At 45.7% G+C, this 21,271-nt stretch overlaps 1 protein-coding gene across 1 annotated transcript in view; it reads left to right on the top strand.

Moving 5' to 3' along the window:
- LOC141060211 (uncharacterized) overlaps window positions 1–21,271 on the top strand; it is a 105,005-nt gene that overhangs the window by 71,170 nt on the left and 12,564 nt on the right. Inside the window, exons 2-6 of the mRNA XM_073556452.1 lie at window positions 4,353–4,502; window positions 4,632–4,811; window positions 4,894–5,017; window positions 5,101–5,198; window positions 5,397–5,487. Coding sequence (XP_073412553.1) covers window positions 4,425–4,502; window positions 4,632–4,811; window positions 4,894–5,017; window positions 5,101–5,198; window positions 5,397–5,487 — 571 coding nt within the window. The 5' untranslated portion in view covers window positions 4,353–4,424. The remainder of the gene's footprint in view (window positions 1–4,352; window positions 4,503–4,631; window positions 4,812–4,893; window positions 5,018–5,100; window positions 5,199–5,396; window positions 5,488–21,271) is intronic.

Below are 21,271 nucleotides of genomic sequence, written 5' to 3'. Positions count from 1 at the left end.
TCTAGTTTACAAAATGGTGTCATTTGTGGGGGGTTTCCACTGTTTAGGTACATCAGGGGTTTTCCAATCGCGACATGGTGTCCGATCTCAATTCCAGCCAAAAACATCAAATGGCGCTGCTTCCCTTTCGAGCTCTGCCATGCGCCCAAATAGTGGTTTCCCCCCACATGTGGGGTATCAGCGTACTCAGGACAAATTGCACAATAACTTTTAGGGTCCTGTTACCCTTGGAAAAATAAGAATTGAAGGTGAAAAGATCATTTTTGTGGAAAAAATATGATTTTTTAATTGTACGGCTTTATGTTATAAACTTCTGTGAAGCCCTTGGGGGTTCAAAGTTCTCACCACACATCTAGATAAGTTCCTTAGGGGGTCTAGTTTCCAAAATGGTGTCATTTGTGGGGGATTTCCACTGTTTAGGTACATCAGGGGCTTTCCAATCGCGACATGGTGTCCGATCTCAATTCCAGCCAAAAACGTCAAATGGCGCTGCTTCCCTTCCGAGCTCGGCCATGCGCCCAAATAGTGGTTTACCCCCACATGTGGGGTATCAGCGTACTCAGGACAAATTGCACAATAACTTTTAGGGTCCTGTTACCCTTGGAAAAATAAGAATTGAGGGTGAAAAGATCATTTTTGTGGAAAAAATATGATTTTTTAATTGTACGGCTGTATGTTATAAACTTCTGTGAAGCCCTTGGGGGTTCAAAGTTCTCACCACACATCTAGATAAGTTCCTTAGGGGGTCTAGTTTCCAAAATGGTTTCATTTGTGGGGGGTTTCCACTGTTTTGGTACATCAGGGGTTTTCCAATCGCGACATGATGTCCGATCTCAATTCCAGCCAAAAACGTCAAATGGCGCTGCTTCCCTTCCGAGCTCTGCCATGCGCCCAAATAGTGGTTTACCCCCACATGTGGGGTATCAGCGTACTCAGGACAAATTGCACAATAAATTTTAGGGTCCTGTTACCCTTGGGAAAATAAAAATTGGGGTGAAAAGATCATTTTTGTGGAAAAAATATGATTTTTTAATTGCACCGCTGTACGTTATAAACTTCTGTAAAGCCCTTGTGGGTTCAAAGTTCTCACCGCATATCAAGATAAGTTCCTTGGGGGTCTAGTTTCCAAAATGGGGTCACTTGTAGGAGGTTTCCACTGTTTAGGTACATCAGGGACTCTCCAAACGTGACATGGCGTCCGATCTGAATTCCAGCCAATTTTGCATTGAAAAAGTCAAACGGCACTCCTTCCATTCTGAGCTCTGCCATGCGCCGAAACAGTCGTTCCCCCCCACATATAAGGTTTCAGCGCACTCAGGACAAATTGCACAATAACTTTTACAGTCCAATTTCTCCTGTTACCCTTGGTAAAATAAAAAAAATTGAACCTGAAGTTTTTTTTTGTGAAAAAAAGTTAGATGGTTTTTTTTTTTAAATATTCAAAAAAATTCCTGTGACGCACTTAAAGGGTTAATAAACTTCTTGAATGTGGTTTTGAGCACCTTAAGGGGTGCAGTTTTTAGAATGGTGTCACTTTTGGGTATTTTCTATCATATAGACCCCTCAAAGTGGCTTCAAATGTGATGTGGTCCTAAAAATAAAATGGTGTTGTAAAAATGAGAAATCACTGGTCAACTTTTAACCCTTATAACTTCCTAACAAAAAAAAAATTTTGGTTCCAAAATTGTGCTGATGTAAAGTAAACATGTGGGAAATATTAGTTATCAAGTTTTTTGTGTGCCGTATCTCTGTGATTTAAGGGCATAAAAACTCAAAGTTGGAAAATTGCGAAGTTTTCAAAATTTTTGCCAAATTTCCATTTTTCTCACAAATAAACGCAAGTTATTTGAATGAAATTTTACCACTAACATGAAGTACAATATGTCACGAGAAAACAATGTCAGAATCACCGGGATCCATGGAAGCGTTCCAGAGTTATGACCTCATAAAGGGACAGTGGTCAGAATTGTAAAAATTGGCCCAGTCATGAACGTGCAAACCACCCTTGGGGGTGAAGGGGTTAATCTGTAAGACCTGTAGCCACCATCTTTTAGCCACATTTAAAAAGCCATCCTGTAAGATTCCAGCCGCTTGCAAACTTAAGAAAATAATCATTCTCCTTCTCGTAAGCTAATCGGCAGCGTCCAGTCGGATGAGTGTCTATGGTCCCTGCTTAGCACCTCCTCTGACCCCACAATTGCCATCCTCCTGCCTTTACTGACGTGGCTGACGCCTCCTATGTCATCCAGTCTGTTGCGCTGCGCAGCTCCTGTTCCCTCCTGTGCAGGTGCGAGAGCTGGACAGACAGTGGATGACACAGGAGACGTCAGCCATGTCAATCAAGGCAGGAGAGACGGTGAATCAGGCCCATAGTGAGCAACAAAAACCGCTGTGCACATGATGCTGAAAATTCAGCGCGGAAACACAGCGGTTTATTTTCCACAGCATGTCAATTCTTTGTGCGGATTCCGCAGCGGTTTTACACCTATTCCATTATAGAGAAAACCAAAAACAAAACACAAAACAAATATCCTGGAATAAAAAAGTAAAAAAATATATTGCAAAAATTGCATGAAGGTAGTAATAATAGTAATAATAAGGGTATTTAGTTAACATAATTTTGATCAAAATAATGTAGAAGCCATCCCGCCACGTCACGGCAACCCTTGTGGGACAGTCCTAACTCTTGTATTTAAAACCTTTCCACTTGTCAAGTGACGTAAATGTGAACAAGGACAGAGGGACTGAACCACCAGTAATAGTGTAGGCCAGACAGGATGGATTTTCCATCTCAGAAGCAGGGCGGTCACACCCTTATATGCACAGAATGCGCAATGAAACAAATGAGAAACTGGGTCTGAGCAGAAAAAGTAAATTAATGTGCATGCAAATTGTAATTGCATATGAACACATGACCTTTACACAGAGAAAACCAAAAGCAAAACACAAAACAAATATCCTGGAATAAAAAAGTAAAAAAATATATTGCAAAAATTGCATGAAGGTAGTAATAATAGTAATAATAAGGGTATTTAGTTAACATAATTTTGATCAAAATAATGTAGAAGCCATCCCGCCACGTCACGGCAACCCTTGTGGGACAGTCCTAACTCTTGTATTTAAAACCTTTACCTATTCCATTATAGGAATCTGCAGGTGTAAAAACGCAGAGCAAATCCGCACTAAATCCGCAGGAACCTGCAGGTAAAACACAGGTCGTCTTACCTGCGGATTCTGCAGAATCCATGCAGAAAAATCCACAATGGAATAAGCAACGTGTGCACATACCCTTAGTCTCTGTCCAGCTTGCAGGATAAACAAGACATAAAAGTTTAAAGGGGTTGTCCACTACATTAAATTAACCCTCAAAGTATCCCCCCAGGCCCCTAATGAATTTTGTAAATACCTCATGTTGCCTATACTGCCTGTGAGTGGCGTTATCGCTGGCCGCTCACAGGCAGCACGTAACCCAGCGCTGATGTCACAAGTGAGGCGTGACTCAGCGCTGGGTCCCCGCAGTGGCTGCTGGGTTGTGGGCGGGGTTACCCCCGGGGTCACACCCAGCATCCACTGCGCGCTTTCTCAATGAATGGGCGCTTGGTGGATGCCGGGTGTGAAGCGGGGTGATAATCGCTCCCACAGCCTGGCAGCCAGCGCGGAAGGAGGAAGATGGACCCCCGGCTGCTGCCAGCACTTGTCGGGACGTCAGCGGAAGCAAGAGCCGGCTGCAGCCAGGGGTCATGTGCTGCCTGTGAGCGGCCAGCGATAGCGACGCTCACAGGCAGTATAGGCAACATGAGGTATTTACAAAATTCATTAGGGGCGCCAGGGGGATACATTGGGGGGTTAATTTAAAGTAGTGGACAACCCCTTTAAGAACCTTCATTGCTTTATATATCTGTATGTATATATTCGACCAATAGATTAGACATATCAAATAGTAAATGACATGTGCCAAGACACTCATCAGTCCTCATGCTGTGTCCAGTGTGTCCCTGGTCCTCAGTGCTGCTCCTAGCCTCCTTGGCTGTCAGGCTCCTTCCAGACAGAAGCAGAAGAGTGCAGACAGTGAGCTCAGCTCACAGTCAGAGGCAGAGCAAGCCCCGCTGCGTCCAGGCTTTTGGGGCTGATGACTTCTCTGCAGCAGGGAGCTTTGAAGGAGAGCGCGCTCATCCTGGATTGGGTGGGTAACCTTCCTTCCCCCTCTCCTCCACAAACTGCAGAAGAGTGGTTACATGACTCACTCCCTGCACTCTGATACATGTGAAGTACAAACGCCAGCCCTGACAGTAGCTCCAGGTGGGCCCGCTCTCAAGCACAGTGTTACATCGCATCATCTTCTTCTCATTCAGGTCTCTACAATATCGGATCCTCTCAGTGAAGATCTTCTACAAAAGAAAATATTCTTGATTTACCCATCAAGGATGGGTATGGACAGAGACAAGATGGCGGAGAGAATGTTACACCTCACCCTAGAGATCCTCTTCCGTCTCACTGGAGAGGTGAGAGATTCTGATGACGTCACATTCTATCATTCTTATCTATGGGAATAACATATGGACAGAACTGGAGAGGTGAGGACTCTGGAAATGTCTGTAGTGAGATTTATTAATGTGTCTCTCCATAACCAGGATTACACAGTGGTGAAGAAGACCTCTAGTGATCGCTGTCAGGACCCTGTGTCTGAGGGATCTGGAAGACCCCTGAGCCCAATCACGGGGCCTCCACCTCACCCCCTAATCCGTGAGGATATCAATGACCAGAAGATCCTAGAACTCATCTACAAGATGTTTGAGCTGCTGACTGGAGAGGTGACACTGCTGGGAATGCCTGGACATTATACAGAAACACTATGAAGGGATCGGGGGATGACGGTATCATTGTATGTGTCAGGTTCCTATAAGGTGTCAGGAGGTCGCTGTCTATTTCTCCATGGAGGAGTGGGAGTATTTAGAAGGACACAGCGATCTGTACAAGAACGTCATAATGGAGGTTCCCCAGCGCCTCACATCTCCAGGTAATAGACAGGACTAAATACACACGGCCTATAATTATCTGTATGTAGAGAATGAATTCAGTCCCTGTATGTGTTTCCTCCAGATCTATCCAGTAAGAGGACAACACCAGAGAGATGTCCCCGTCCTCTTCTTCCACAGGACTGTAAACAAGAGGATCCCAGTGCTCCTCAGGATCATCAGGTAGATGGAGAGAAGGTGTCAGGAGATCTCCCCTATGATGTGTAGACGGCTGTGAAGGTCTTGTGCTCAGTCTTGTTTTATCCACCAGTGTTATATGTTTTATACCTGTGTAATGAGAACGGTGGAGATGGCAGGATTAGAGCTGATCATAGATGGGACTTCTCCATCTGTCGGTGACTTTTACAATATTTGTTTCAGGGTGAAGATCTGACCCATATTAATACTACAGAGACATATGTAAGAGATGATGAGCGGTGTAAAGAGGAGATTCCCACATATGACTACCCAGGTGAGTAGTAACCACTGAATGTAGAGAAGTCACAGATTCCTCTCAGTCACCGGCTGTGGTTGCTTTATCGGTGGTGTAGTCCGGCCGTATTACCATGATCACCATTTTGCCTCTAGTACCACAACATTCTCCTCCACCCAAAACTGTTCATTGATTTTGGACATTGAAATCCCTTTTCTATAGAACTTACAACCTGGTAGATCCACCTACCCCCTGGGATTAGGAGACGCTGACTGTTCCCTGCCCAGATCTGTAACTAAATCCAAATGACAGCGTACGTAGAATGTGCTGACAAGATAGAAAATCACTTGTAGAAAAATCTTATGCTGGGCCTGTAAGAGAAAGCGGAGGGTAATGATGCTGTTGGCTTCCTAGATCCCTGAGATCTTATCGGATGAATCTTCTCTCCCTTCTGTGCTGCTGAATGTCTCATGGTCCCTACAAGACCAGGTCCAGTCTTTCTGGCCAAACATCTCTTTTATGATCCACAACAGTAAATGTGCAGTGAGGCCAAGTGTGAATTTCTGTACAATAACAGCAGAGTTTCCCTTTATCCTGACTTTCCAATTTGTATTAAAACTACCGTATTTTTCGGACTATAAGACACACTTTTATCCTTCAAAAATGTGGAGGAAAATGGGGGTTGCGTCTTATAGTCCGGATGTACCGGCTCTGGCTTTGGTGTGGAGGTGAGGGAACTGCATCAGCGGAGCAGCGGGTCACAGGAGGCTGGAGCCGGTGACTGCGGCTAAATCTTGTTCCCGCTGCTAAAGAGAAATGAATATTCACTGCATTACACGCCCATGGGCTTGGAGGGCAATGAATATTCATTTCTCTTTAATAATAGTATCTTGAGATGATTAGCCCCTAACCCCGGTCCTGGTATGCATGGCCCCATCCTTATAATTGGCCCCCACCCCCGTCCCCATCCTGGTATGCATGGTCCCATCAGAAAACATTAAAAAACAAATCATTACACTTACTTACCCCGCGCTCCCTCGCAGCGTCCTGCTCCGGTGCCAGCAACTGCTATATGCTTGTAAGCAGCGCATGGCAGGGACGTGCACGCAAAGGGCAGTGAGTATTCATTGCTCTTCAGTAGCGCGCAGTGTCAGCCACCGGCTTCCTGCTGCTACCGGCGGTCACGTGTGCCGCTACTTAAGAGAAATGAATATTCATGAATGCTCACTGTTCTCAGCGCTGCTTACAAGCAAATAGCAGATGCTGGCACCAGAGGTAAGCGTAATGGTTTGGTTTTTTTTTAATGTTTTGTGATGGGCCATGCACACCAGGATAGGAATGGGGGTGGGGGCTTCTTATAAGGATGGGGCCCTACATACCAGGACGAAATAAGTCACTGAATACCAGGACGAGATGGGGTCCATGCATACCAGGATAAGGTTGGGGCCATGCTTTCCAGGATAGGGATGATGGGGCCATGCATACCAGGATAGCGATGAGGTGCCATGCATACTAGGATGAGATGGGGCCCTGCATACCAGGATGAGATGGGGCCATGCCTACTAGGACAAGATGGGGACCCTGCATACCAGGATTGGGATGGGACCATGCATACTAGAACGAGATGGGGACCCTGCATACAAGGATAGGGATGGGACCATGCATACTAGAACGAGATGGGGACCCTGCATACAAGGATAGGGATGGGACCATGCATACCAGGACAAGATGGGAGCTCTGCATACCAGGATAGGGATGGGATCATGCATACCAGGACAAGATGGGGACCCTGCATACCAGGATTGGGATGAGGCCATGCATACCAGGATAGAGATGAGTGGGCCATGTGTATCAGAATGGGTATGAGGGGACCATATATACCAGGATAGGGGATATTAAGTACAGAATTGACCACATTTTTTGCTTCAATTTTTTTTCCTAATTTCATTCTCTAAAACCTAGGTGCGTCTTATGGTCCAATAAATACAGTAATTTCAAGGAGGATTGTGATAATCTCCAGGACAAACATTCCACCTGTGCCATGATAGATCTCTAAGCTGTGTGTGGCTGATGGCTGTAATATACATTTATTCCCGCCTGCAGGAGATGTGTTGGCTCCAGCCCTGGTGTCATAGATTTACTAAACGTCATGAATTCCAATATGTTTTCCATCCTAAGGAATTCAGATAACTGCACAATCTCTCCTGAAATGGGGGCGCTAATACTTTCTCTACTCCTCCGGTCAGGACTCATAGTGGCTGCAATGGTCCACCATAAATGAGTGCAACTCGTTTAGTGTTCTCCCCTTGTACATACGTTGTTGGGGATGTAACATATTTTTTTATTCTGTGTCTTTTTTTTATAACCTGTTCATTCTGTATGATAGTTTGATTGTGGTGGGATCGGCCTTCCTGCCTAATGTGAGTCTGTAACTCCCTGATAGTCTTGAAAAAAATCTCTCCATTGCCTCTTCCAAATGCCTAAGATCTAAATTTAAAGGGATCCTGTCAGCCGGATTGTGCACAGTAACCTACAGACACTGTCAGGTCAGCGTCGTTATACTGATTACAGTGATACCTGGTGATGAAATCCGTCTTGTGGTTTATGTTTAATCTGTATTTGTAGTCTTCAGTTAATGAGATTCTCGTGCTCTGGGGCGGGGCTGTGGGCGGAGCTTTATATGATGGTCTGTTTACATATGCATCTGTATTGGCTTATGACAGGTCGCTGACCCCTCACTGACCTGCCCACATTATTACATAATGCATATAATAGTGTTGATATTATTGGTGATTATGCCTATAATATTGTGGCTATTGTGAGGCTTAGAAAAAAGAAATTACAAATGACACTGGCGGCGCCTGGCCAGTAGCATCTATATCTTACTTATAGATGGTACTGCGCAGGCGCCACCATCGCCGGTGACATTTTTCTGGATGTAATTTTTTATGTAAAATAGGGGGCAGGTCACTGAAGGGTCAGTGTCATAAGCCAATACAGATGAATATGTACGCAGAACACCACATAAGGCCCCGCCCACAGCCCAACCCACAGCCACTCCCACAATCCCACCCCGAAGCACAAGAATCTCATTAACTGAAAACTACAAATACAGATTAAACAATAACCAGCCCGCAGCTGCCCAGAAAACCCAGAAATTCCGACACTTTGCCCGGCTCTTCCTACTTACCCTGTGTTTTGTTTTATCTCTAATAAAAGACTTTATTCTGGCTGTGATTTATTTACCATATATCTATAGGATTAGTAATGGATAGGTGTCTTACTCTCCATTACTAAGCCGTGGGCTTGATGTCACCTGACAATACAACCCCACAAATATGAAGCCCACTTGCCATCACTACAGGGCAAGTGGGAAGAGCCGGGCAAAGCACCAGAATAGGCGCATTTAATAGATTTTCCTTTTCTGGGCAGCTGCAGGCTGCTATTTTTAGGCTGGGGGGTCAATATCTATGGCCCCTTACAAGCCTGAGAATACTAGCCCCCAGTTGTCAGCTTTAGCAAGGCTGGTTGTCAAAAATGGAGGGGAACTCACGCCGTTTTTTTAAATTATTTAATTAATTAAAAAAACTGTTTGGACCCCTCTATTCTTGAAAACCAGCCTTGCCAAAGCTGACAGATGAGGGTTGCAGCCCCCAGTTGTGAGTTTTTCCGGACTGGTTATAGAAAATAAAAGGGAACGCACGCCGTTTTTTCATTCCTTTATTTAGTTATAGCGCAGGCGGCGGGTGAGGAATACTCCCATCATCTGCTCCTGCTGTCATTGTTCTTAGCATCAGGTGTAGGTTGATGGGAGTAATAGTCATCATTCTTACTTTAATATAACTATCATTATTCTCCCCGCCGGCAGAGCAGGGGAGAATGATGTGAGCGTCTTCAGCACCCGCTGCCGGGGAACAGCGCTTACTGTAGCGCTTCTTCCCTGTCGGCCGTCCTTGTGGTACTGATGCTGCACTAGGGCGGCACACGGTTGTCACACATGTGCCACAAGTATTACACACATGGACATCTCCGGTACCGGAAATATCAGGACGTGTGAAACCGTCCTTATACACAGTTCTCTTTAAATGCCTAATATTTCTTCTTGAAACTCATCTGACAGAAAATATTGGAGCTTAGGATAGTATAGATTGTGAAGTCTCCGAGACCCATACTCTAATTACACCAGAGAGGTTTCACCACTAGTTACTCATTTAGTACTGATGGAGACTGTGGAGTTTGATCATTTCAGTAGTTCCTAATCAGGCCCCATTATTAACCCCTTCCTGCCATCCGACGTACTATCCCGTCCACGGTACCCGGGCCCGTATGACCGGGGACGGGATAGTACGTCGGGCCCTTTAATGCGATACCGCGACTAAAGTCGCGGTGATCGCATTAAAATTCCGACGCCATCTCACCTTAGAAAAGATGGCGTCGGCATCCCGGGCTGCGATCCGGCCCCCCCGGCATCCAGAGCGCTGTGATTGGCTGTTCAATTCTGAACAGCCAATCGCAGCGTTTCTCATTGTTTCAGCCAATCAGCTTGGCTGAAACAATGATGTCCTAGGCGGGGATCGAGTACCGATGTACTCGATCCTAGAGCCGGTGCCTGGCAACGCCAGGCACCGGCAAAAAGCACCCGGATTGGCGCGATCGCCGATCTGATCGATCGCGCCAATCGCAGTGCACAGCGGCGCTATATCGCCGCTGTGCCCTGCCAGTACCGGCCAGGATCGGTGCTATATTAGCACCGATCATGCTGGAGCCTGATGCAGGCCCAGTAGGGCCTGCAGGAGTTGGCTGGCGCGATCGATTAGATCGGCGATCGCGCCAACCACAGGGCACAGCTGCGGTCACCATGTGACCGCTCTGTGCCCTGCTGGTGACCTGGGCATGACCTGCCTAGTAATCGGAGCTGTGAGCTCCGATTCTAGGCAGTTGCCATGGTCACCAGGCAGATCAGGGATTGGTGGGATCGATGTAATCATTCGATCCCACCAATGACAGGTCACAGCAGCGATGTGACCGCTCTGTGACCTGCCCCCTGACCTGCCTCTGACCTGTCTGACCTGTCTGCAGGGGTCCTCACTCTAGCTGAGGATTCCTGCAGAGAAGTCGGACGCAGCAAGAGCTCCTGTGCTGGGTATTGTGGTGCCACAGCTTGTAGCATCACAATCCCTGCAGAAGAAAGAAGAAGAAGAAGAAAGAAAACTACAATTGTAAGTGTTAATTGATCCCTGATCCCCTGCCCAATCTATCTTCACCCCCCCAATCTATCTTCATCCCCCCATCCCCCCTCCACCCCCCCTCTTACCCCCCTTTTACCCCCCTCCACCCCACTTTTGCGTCACCTCCGTGCGCAGCCGGCGAGCGTTGATCGGTGACGCAGTTCACCGATCAACACTCGCGCTCGCTTTTTTTTCCTTAGCCCCCTTTGCGCCACTTCCGTTCACACATTCCGCAGCCGCAAAAGTTGGATAAGTGACACACGTCACTTATCCAAGCTTGTGCCTGCCGTTTTTCATTTTTTTCACCCCCCTTTGTGCCACCTAACTACAACCCTAACTGTTGATCCCTGCCCAATCTATCTTCATCCACCCCAATCCCCCCATCCCCCTTCCCCCTATTTTTACCCCCCTCCACCCCACTTTTGCGCCACCTCCGTGCGCAGCTGCCGAGCGTTGATTGGTGACGAGGTTCACCGATCAACTCTTGAGCTCGTTTTTTTTTTCCTTAGCCCCTTTTGCGCCACTTCCGTACACACATCCCGCAGCCGCAAAAGTTGGATAAGTGACACACGTCACTTATCCAAGCTTGTGCCTGCCGCTTTTCATTTTTTTCACCCCCCTTTGTGCCACCTAACTACAACCCTAACTGTTGATCCCTGCCCAATCTCTCTTCTTCCACCCCAATCCCCCCATCCCCCTTCCCCCTATTTTTACCCCCCTCCACCCCACTTTTGCGCCACCTCCGTGCGCAGCCGCCGAGCGTTGATTGGTGACGCAGTTCACCGATCAACACTTGAGCTCGCTTTTTTTTCCTTAGCCCCTCCGTACACACATCCCGCAGCTGCGAAACTTGGATAAGTGACACAGTTCACTTATCAGAGTTTGCCGTTTTCCTTTTTTTTTTTTCCACCCCCCCTTGCGCCACCCCGTGCGCACATCCAGCAGCCTAGTTTTGATAAGTGACACTTATCAGCTAGGGCCTGCTGTTTTATACTTTTTTCCACAGCTTTTTCTTTACAGAAAGTTTACACCAATCACTCCCCCCCCCTCACGTACACATACAGTTTTCAATAAAGTGTACACCCAAGCACCATATTTACACAAAAATGTCATCAAATTCATCCCAACAGCGCTATTCAGTGGAGGAGGCATATGCTTTACTTGCCTCCGAAACTGATAGCGATTTGGATGACGATCCGACTTTTCTTTATTTTTCGGATTCTTCATCCTCTTCTTCTTCCTCTTCTCCCTCCTCATCTTCCTCCTCGGGTCCTGCGGAACCGCCACGCAGACGCTCCAGGACAGAAGATGAGGCAGCGCCCACCATGCCCGCAGCTGACCCAGTGCTCCCCGTATGGACCTCGCCCCCCGAAAATTACGAGCCACTGATTCCTGATTTTGTGGCAGAATCAGGAATCAAGTTTGACACCACCGGCCTCACAGAAATTGACTTTTTCAAAGTCTTTTTCTCTGAGGATTTTGTTAACCTCATGGTGGAGCAAACTAATTTGTACGCTCGTCAATTTTTGGAGCAAAACCCGCGTTCAACATTTTCAAACTGGTCTCCTGTAGACGCAGTTGAAATGACGCAGTTTTGGGGCCTGGTCCTCCATATGGGGATACTGAAGAAACCGGAAATTCGGCAATATTGGAGTGTTGATATTTTATACAACACTCCAGTGTTCCGAATGGTCATGGCCCGGACGCGTTTTGAGGCCATCCACAAGTTTCTGCATTATACTGATAATGCAGCGTGTCCCGCACAAGATGACCCCAACTTTGACCGTCTGTTCAAAGTTCGGCCGGTCATCGAACACTTCAACAAAAAGTTTGCTGAAGTGTACGTGCCCCAAAGGGACATCTGCGTGGATGAGTCCTTGGTTCACTTCAAGGGAAGGCTGCGATTCCGTCAATACCTGCCCAGTAAGAGGGCCAGGTACGGAATCAAACTCTATAAGTTGTGTGAGAGTACCTCAGGGTACACCCACAAGTTTAGAGTTTACGAAGGGAAGGACACCCGGATTGAACCCCCTGAGTGTCCTCCTTTCCTGGGAGTGAGTGGGAAAATTGTGTGGGATTTGGTGCACCCACTGCTGGATAAAGGTTATCACCTCTACACTGATAACTTTTATACCAGCATCCCACTCTACAAATCCCTCTCTGAGCGACGTACCGCAGCCTGCGGTACTGTCCGCAAAAATCAGAGAGGCCTCCTGAAGACGCTACTTGGGCAGATGCTCCGAAAAGGTGAGAGCAGAGCCCAATGTAGCGACCACCTGCTGGTGGTCAAGTACAAGGACAAGAGAGATGTCCATCTCTTGACCACCATACACGGTGATGGCAGTACCCTCTGCACTGTACGGGGTACCTCTACACAGGTCCTCAAACCGACATGTGTAGTGGGGTACAACAAAAAAATGGGGGGAGTTGATCTCTCCGATCAACTCCTCCAACCGTACAATGCATTGAGGAAGGCCAAGGTGTGGTACAAAAAGCTGGCCGTGCACATCGTCCAAATGGCAATGCTCAAAGCATTCCTGCTGTCACAATGTGCATGCCCCAGCGATACGGCGTACCTTCATTTCCAGGAGGTAGTGGTTAAGGCCATGATGTTTGGCGCTCAGGAAGGAGCGGGCCCCAGTACTTCAGGAACTGAAGGTGCTCGTATTGTCCCAGGTCAGCATTTTCCGGGGGTGGTCCCGCCAACCCCAAGAAAAGGTAAGCCGCAAAAAAGGTGTCGAGTGTGTTACAAAAAAGGAATACGCAGGGACACCACTTACCAGTGCGACACCTGCCCCGAAAAACCTGGCCTGTGCATGAAGGATTGCTTCAAATTGTACCACACCTCCATGCACTACTAATTTACATTAGATTAGTTGGGGGCACATCTAGATTTGTTCATTGGGGGTCTAGTATCCAAAATGATGTCATATGTGGGGTTTTTTCCTGTTTAGGCACATCAGGGACTCTGCAAATGGAACATGACGCCAGCAGACCATCAAAGTCTGCATTCCAAAACAACACTACTTCCCTTTCGAGCCCCAACGTGTGCCTAAACAGTTTTTTCCCACATGTGGGGTACCAGAGTACCCAGGACAAATTGGACAACGACTTTTGGGGTCCAATTTCTCCTGTTACTCTTGGGAAAATTAAAAATTGGGGACTAAATGATCATTTATGTGGGAACAAAACAGGATTTTATATTTTCACGCCTGGGCATTATAATCTTTAGTGAAACACTTGGGGGTTCAAAGTGCTCACCACACATCTAGATAAGTTCCTTAGGGGGTCTAGTTTCCAAAATGGGGTCACTTATGGGGGGTTTCTACTGTTTAGGAACATCAAGGGCTCTGCAAATGGAACATGACGCCCGCAGACCATTCCATCAAAGTCTGCTTTCCAAAACGTCATTACTTCCCTTTCGAGCCCTGACGTGTGCCCAAACAGTAGTTTTCTCCCACATGTGGGGTATCAGGGTACTCAGGACAAATTGGACAACAACTTTTGGGGTCCAATTTCTCCTGTTACTCTTGGGAAAATTAAAAATTGGGGACTAAATGATCATTTATGTGGGAACAAAACAGGATTTTATATTTTCACGCCCGGGTGTTATAAACTTCTGTGAAGCCCTTGGGGGTTCAAAGTGCTCACCACACATCTAGATAAGTTCCTTAGGGGGTCTAGTTTCCAAAATGGGGTCACTTGTGGGGGGTTTCCACTGTTTAGGCACATCAAACGCTCGTCAAACGTGACATGGCGTCCGATCTCAATTCCAGCCAATTTTAGGTTGAAAAAGTCAAACGGGGCTCCTTCCCTTCTGAGCCCTGCCATGTGCCTAAACAGTGGTTCCCCCACACATATTGGGTATCAGCGTACTCAGGACAAATTTGACAACAACCTTTGGGGTCCAATTTCTCCTGTTACCCTTGGGAAAACAAAATATTGGGGACTAAATGATCATGTTTGTGGAAAAAATATGATTTTTTATTTTCACGCCCGGGTGTTATAAACTTCTGTGAAGCCCTTGGGGGTTCAAAGTGGTCACCACACATCTAGATAAGTTCCTTAGGGGGTCTAGTTTCCAAAATGGGGTCACTTGTGGGGGGTTTCCACTGTTTAGGCACATCAGACGCTCGTCAAACGTGACATGGCGTCCAATCTCAATTCCAGCCAATTTTAGGTTGAAAAAGTCAAACGGGGCTCCTTCCCTTCTGAGCCCTGCCATGTGCCTAAACAGTGGTTCCCCCCCACATATTGGGTATCAGCGTACTCAGGACAAATTTGACAACAACCTTTGGGGTCCAATTTCTCCTGTTACCCTTGGGAAAACAAAATATTGGGGACTAAATGATCATGTTTGTGGAAAAAATATGATTTTTTATTTTCACTCCCGGGTGTTATAAACTTCTGTGAAGCCCTTGGGGGTTCAAAGTGGTCACCACACATCTAGATAAGTTCCTTAGGGGGTCTAGTTTCCAAAATGGGGTCACTTGTGGGGGGTTTCCACTGTTTAGGCACATCAGACGCTCGTCAAACGTGACATGGCGTCCGATCTCACTTCCAGCCAATTCTAGGTTGAAAAAGTCAAACGGGGCTCCTTCCCTTCTGAGCCCTGCCATGTGCCTAAACAGTGGTTCCCCCCCACATATTGGGTATCAGCGTACTCAGGACAAATTTGACAACAACCTTTGGGGTCCAATTTCTCCTGTTACCCTTGGAAAAACTAAATATTGGGGACTAAATGATCATGTTTGTGGAAAAAATATGATTTTTTATTTTCACGCCTGGGTGTTATAAACTTCTGTGAAGCCCTTGGGGGTTCAAAGTGGTCACCACACATCTAGATAAGTTCCTTAGGGGGTCTAGTTTCCAAAATGGGGTCACTTGTGGGGGGTTTCCACTGTTTAGGCACATCAGACCCTCGTCAAACGTGACATGGCGTCCGATCTCAATTCCAGCCAATTTTAGGTTGAAAAAGTCAAACGGGGCTCCTTCCCTTCTGAGCCCTGCCATGTGCCTAAACAGTGGTTCCCCCCCACATATTGGGTATCAGCGTACTCAGGACAAATTTGACAACAACCTTTGGGGTCCAATTTCTCCTGTTACCCTTGGGAAAACAAAATATTGGGGACTAAATGATCATGTTTGTGGAAAAAATATGATTTTTTATTTTCACGCCTGGGTGTTATAAACTTCTGTGAAGCCCTTGGGGGTTCAAAGTGGTCACCACACATCTAGATAAGTTCCTTAGGGGGTCTAGTTTCCAAAATGGGGTCACTTGTGGGGGGTTTCCACTGTTTAGGCACATCAGACACTCGTCAAACGCGACATGGCGTCCGATCTCAATTCCAGCCAATTTTAGGTTGAAAAAGTCAAACGGGGCTCCTTCCCTTCTGAGCCCTGCCTTGTGCCCAAACAGTGGTTCCCCCCCATATATTGGGTATCAGCGTACTCAGGATAAATTTGACAACAACTTTTGGGGTCCAATTTCTCCTGTTACCCTTGGGAAAATAAAAAAATTGTTGCTAAAATATTATTTTTGTGACTAAAAAGTTAAATGTTCATTTTTTCCTTCCACGTTGCTTCTGCTCCTGTGAAGCACCTGAAGGGTTAATAATCTTCTTGAATGTAGTTTTGAGTAGCTTCAGGGGTGCAGTTTTTAGAATGGTGTCACTTTTGGGTATTTTCTGCCATATAGACCCCTCAAAGTGACTTCAAATGTGAGGTGGTCCCTAAAAAAAATGGTTTTGTAAGTTTTGTTGTAAAAATTAGAAATCGCTTGTCAAATTTTAACCCTTATAACTTCCTAACAAAAAAAAATGTTGTTTCCCAAATTGTGCTGGTGTAAAGTAGACATGTGGGAAATGTTATTTAGTAACTATTTTGTGTCACATATTTCTCTGTTTTAAGGGCATACAAATTCAAAGTTTGAAAATTGCAAAATTTTCAAAATTTTTGCCATATTTCTGTTTTTTTCATAAATAAACGCAAGTTATAGCGAAAATTTTTTACCACTAAAGTGAAGTACAATATGTCACGAGAAAACAATCTCAGAATCGCCTAGATCCGTTGAAGCGTTCCAGAGTTATAACCTCATAAAGGGACAGTGGTCAGAATTGTAAAAATTGGCCCGGTCATGAACGTGCAAACCACCCTTGGGGGTGAAGGGGTTAATATCTGACGTGTGTCACTTTATGTGGTGATAAATTCTTCACAAAGGATAATAGAAAACAACTGGATCTTACAAATTATTTTCCAGCTTCGCACTATACCCTACATACGATTGTACACTACTGTCTGGGCACATGGCAGTGTTCAGAAGGGAAGGAGCGCCATTTAGCTATTTGAATGAAGATCTAGCTGGAATAGTTTGCAGACACAATGTATTGGGAGCACTGTTCATGGTCACCTGGCAGCTCAAAAGAAGTCCACCATGAACATGCTTGGCTCTATCTTCTCTGCTTTCCATATCCCAAGGATTGCCTTGCTCATCGCCCTTTAATACCATTACATGAATCTGGACTTACACTGGGACCCCTAGGCTTGGACCATGGTGTTACCTGCTATTCTGTGCTGTTAGATGGCAAGAAGAATAGTCAGATAGCTGGGTTAGAACCAGAAGGACAGAATACAGAATCAGAAGACACAAGAGTAGTCAGTAAACGGGCCACGGTCACAGCAGGAAACAAATACACAAGCCGCAAGCTGAGCACAGAGGACTCAACCAGAGGAGAACAGCGCTGTATCTGGCAGATTCCGGCCATGTGCTTTGCGCTTTAGTAAGGTGTGGTACTTTCCAATTGGCTGAAGTAGGGAGCAGATTACTCCAGCTGGACAGCAGGAACAGATCCCAGATGAGATTGGACACACCATATGCAGAAGCCCTAACTAGTGTTGAGCGATACCTTCCGATATCGGGAAATATAGGATCGGATTGGATCGTACCGATACCCCAAAAATATCGGGTATTGCCGATTCAGATACCGGAAACCCATGCAAGTCAATGGGGCACAAATATCGGAATGAAAATAAACCCTTTCTTTCCTTGCACATCCAGTTCGGGAGGGGGGAAGAGTGTGGGCGGAGGCTGTGCGTGTGTGTGTGTGTGCAGGCGGGGTCTGTGCGGGCCTGCCGGAGGTCTGTGCGGGCCTGCCGGGGGTCTGTGTGGGCCTGTAGGGGGTCTGTACGGGCCTGCCGGGGGTCTGTGCAGGCCTGCCGGGGGTCTGTACGGGCCGGCCGGGGGTCTGTGCGGGCCTGTAGGTTGTGTGTGTGGGCCTGTCGGTTGTGTGTGTGTGCAGGCATCGTCCGATGGGACTACAAGTCCCATCGGGTGATGCCTGCTACAATGATAGTGATTGACACATTAGCCAATGATGGGACAGTAGTAGTCCCATCATCCGGCTAATGTGTTGAATGTAAAAAAAAAAAAAAAAGCATACATACTACATATATACTACATTCATACAACATGCTACATACATACAACATACATACTACATACAATACATTCATACAATACATTCACATAGACATACAGTACATACAGTTGTGGCCAAAAGTATTGACACCCCTGCAATTCTGTCAGATAATACTCAGTTTCTTCCTGAAAATGATTGCAAACACAAATTCTTTGATATTATTATCTTCATTTAATTTGTCTTAAATGAAAAAACACAAAAAGAATTGTCCTAAAGCCAAATTGGATATAATTCCACACCAAACATAAAAAAGAGGGTGGACAAAAGTATTGGCACTGTTCGAAAAATCATGTGATGCTTCTCTAATTTGTGTAATTAACAGCACCTGTAACTTACCTGTGGCACCTAACAGGTGTTGGCAATAACTAAATCACACTTGCAGCCAGTTGACATGGATTAAAGTTGACTCAACCTCTGTCCTGTGTCCTTGTGTGTACATTGAGCATGGAGAAAAGAAAGAAGACCAAAGAACTGTCTGAGGACTTGAGAAACCAAATTGTGAGGAAGCATGAGCGATCTCAAGGCTACAAGTCCATCTCCAAAGACCTGAGTGTTCCTGTGTCTACCGTGCGCAGTGAACTGTATAACAGAGTACATACTCACCATCACTTGTCACTTTGATCCCCGAAGCCAGTGTCATCTATAAAAAATATTAAAATAACAAACAACCAATATACTCCCTGGTCCGCAGAAATCCACGAGTGTCCCACGACGATCTCCCGTGGAGAGCAGCAGCATCAGCTGATGCGACTGCCCTCTAGGGGCTCCAGGAATACAATGACGGGAGGTAGGCATTCCTCCGCCACTGTAAAAAAAATAGTCCCTAGTCTCACTTTTGGCATTGCTGTGTGAGAAAGTTCCCACGCAGCTTTTGCCATAAAGTGAGACTAGTGAACTATAGTAACCTCTCAGTGATGCACTGCAGGAGATCGTCGTGGGACACTAGTGGATTTCTGCGGATCACAGAGTATATTGGTTGTTTGTTATTTTAATATTTTTTACAGATGACACTGGCTTCGGGGATCAAAGTGACAAGTGATGGTGAGTATGTACTCTATGTTATATGTACTGTATGTCTATATGTATGGTATGTTGTATGAATGAAGTATATATGTAGTAAGTATGTATTATGTAGTATGTATGTTGTATGAATGTAGTATGTATGGTTGTATGAATGTAGTATATATGTAGTATGTATGTTGTATGAATGTAGTATGTATGTATGTTGTATGAATGTTGTGTGTATATATGTAGTATGTATGAATGTAGTATATATGTAGTATGTTGTATGAATGTAGTATGTATGTTGTATGAATGTTGTGTATATATGTAGTATGTATGTATGTTGTATGAATGTAGTATATATGTAGTAAGTATGTATGTTGTATGAATGTAGTATATATAGTATGTATGAATGTAGTATGTATGCATGTTGTATGTATGTAGTATGTATAGTTTTTTTTTTTTTTTACATTCAACACATTAGCCGGATGATGGGACTACTACTGTCTCATCATTGGCTAATGTGTCAATCACTGTCATTGTAGCAGGCATAGCCCGATGGGACTTGCAGTCCCATCGGATGATGCCTGCACACACACACAACCCCCGGCAGGCCCGCACAGACCCCCGGCAGGCCCGCACAAACCGCGCATCATGATGACATCATTTCAGCAGTCAATCACAGCCATGCCATTAGTTAACATGGCTAACACAACTGGCTCATGTATTATGGGAACTTCCGATTCCGGTATTCGATAGTGTAAAAATATCGGAACTCCGATAAAGCGAATATCAGCCGATACCCGATATTTGCAGTATCGGAATGCTCAACACTAGACCTAACATAACTAAATGACAGAAAACCAGAACAATCGAAATCCCCATAAAGTGATTCTATTTTATAAATTAATTCACTGAGGGTTATAATCCTTAGGAGGAGTGAATATTTTGACTCCACAGCCACTTTCTGCAAATTAACACGCAGTGGATGTTGGAGAGTGAAAATTACACATTTTCCATTTTATTACCCACCACATAGTGCCCAGATTGTGCTCCAGGAGACACACACCGCAAATTAAGTGGATTCTTCTCACTATAATATTACTAAATACAGGGATCCTAAATAGAGGTGAGCGACTTTTGGTTTTTTAGGGTCGCGTTTCGTTTCGTGAAACCCGACTTTTCCAAAAGTCGGGTCGAGCAAGATCGTCCGATGATAGGGAAAAGTCGGGGTCGTCCCGAAACACGAAACCCAATGTAAGTCAATGGGGAATAAAAGTCGGCAGTGAGAGGAGTACAGGAAACACACCAACAGTGCCCATTTGAATGCCAAAAGCATCAATTCTTCTTACTTAAGCTTGTCAACCTTAATTAACTTCATAATACAAGTTATGCACTGAAAAATGGGGGTTATTTGGCTACAAACTGTGGGGGGGGAGGGCTGGCTCCAGGTTTTAATGTGCCCTGGGCAAAAGAGCGCCCCTTTAACACATACCACAACTCATCATGCTCCGATACGGCAGAGAAATAGCGGTATATAGTACAATGAAAAATACTTCACTTTTTACATCTCATGACGAGGCCCATCTATTTCTCCATACAGAATCATTGGTCCCATATAATGTTTGAAACAGTATATGATGAGCTCCACATAATGCTACAGTATATGTTGGTCCCCATGGATGAAGCTCCACTGTCTTATGGGCCCAAATAATGCTCCAAACATAATGGGCCCCATTTCTAATGCTCTAGTGTATAATGGGCCCTGTAAATGCTGCTCCAGTGTCTGATGTCCACCTTTGGAATGTTCCAGTGTATGGTGGGCCCCATCTATCATTCTCCAGAGTATAGTGCTCCCCAAAAATTGCTGTCCCAACATTGAAAACAATCAAATAAGTCTCCTCGCTAGGGAATCCCTGTACTTGTCTGGACTCCTCGTCATCCCCATCTTCCATCTCACTGCACAGTATTTCAACTTTGCAAGTGCTGTGATCCTGAGCAAGCAGGGGGGGCCCACTCGTTGGCGACGGCACTGGCACAGAGCCCCTGATAGTACGGTGGTGTGTCTGATGGCGGGTGGGCCGAACCTGCACTTTCATCTTCAGCTTCCTCTTT

Source organism: Dendrobates tinctorius, unplaced genomic scaffold, assembly GCF_039654945.1.
Source record: "Dendrobates tinctorius isolate UK_male_01 unplaced genomic scaffold, ASM3965494v1 ptg000233l, whole genome shotgun sequence".
Taxonomy (NCBI): domain Eukaryota; kingdom Metazoa; phylum Chordata; class Amphibia; order Anura; family Dendrobatidae; genus Dendrobates; species Dendrobates tinctorius.
This window is presented reverse-complemented; position numbering and strand designations above follow the sequence as displayed.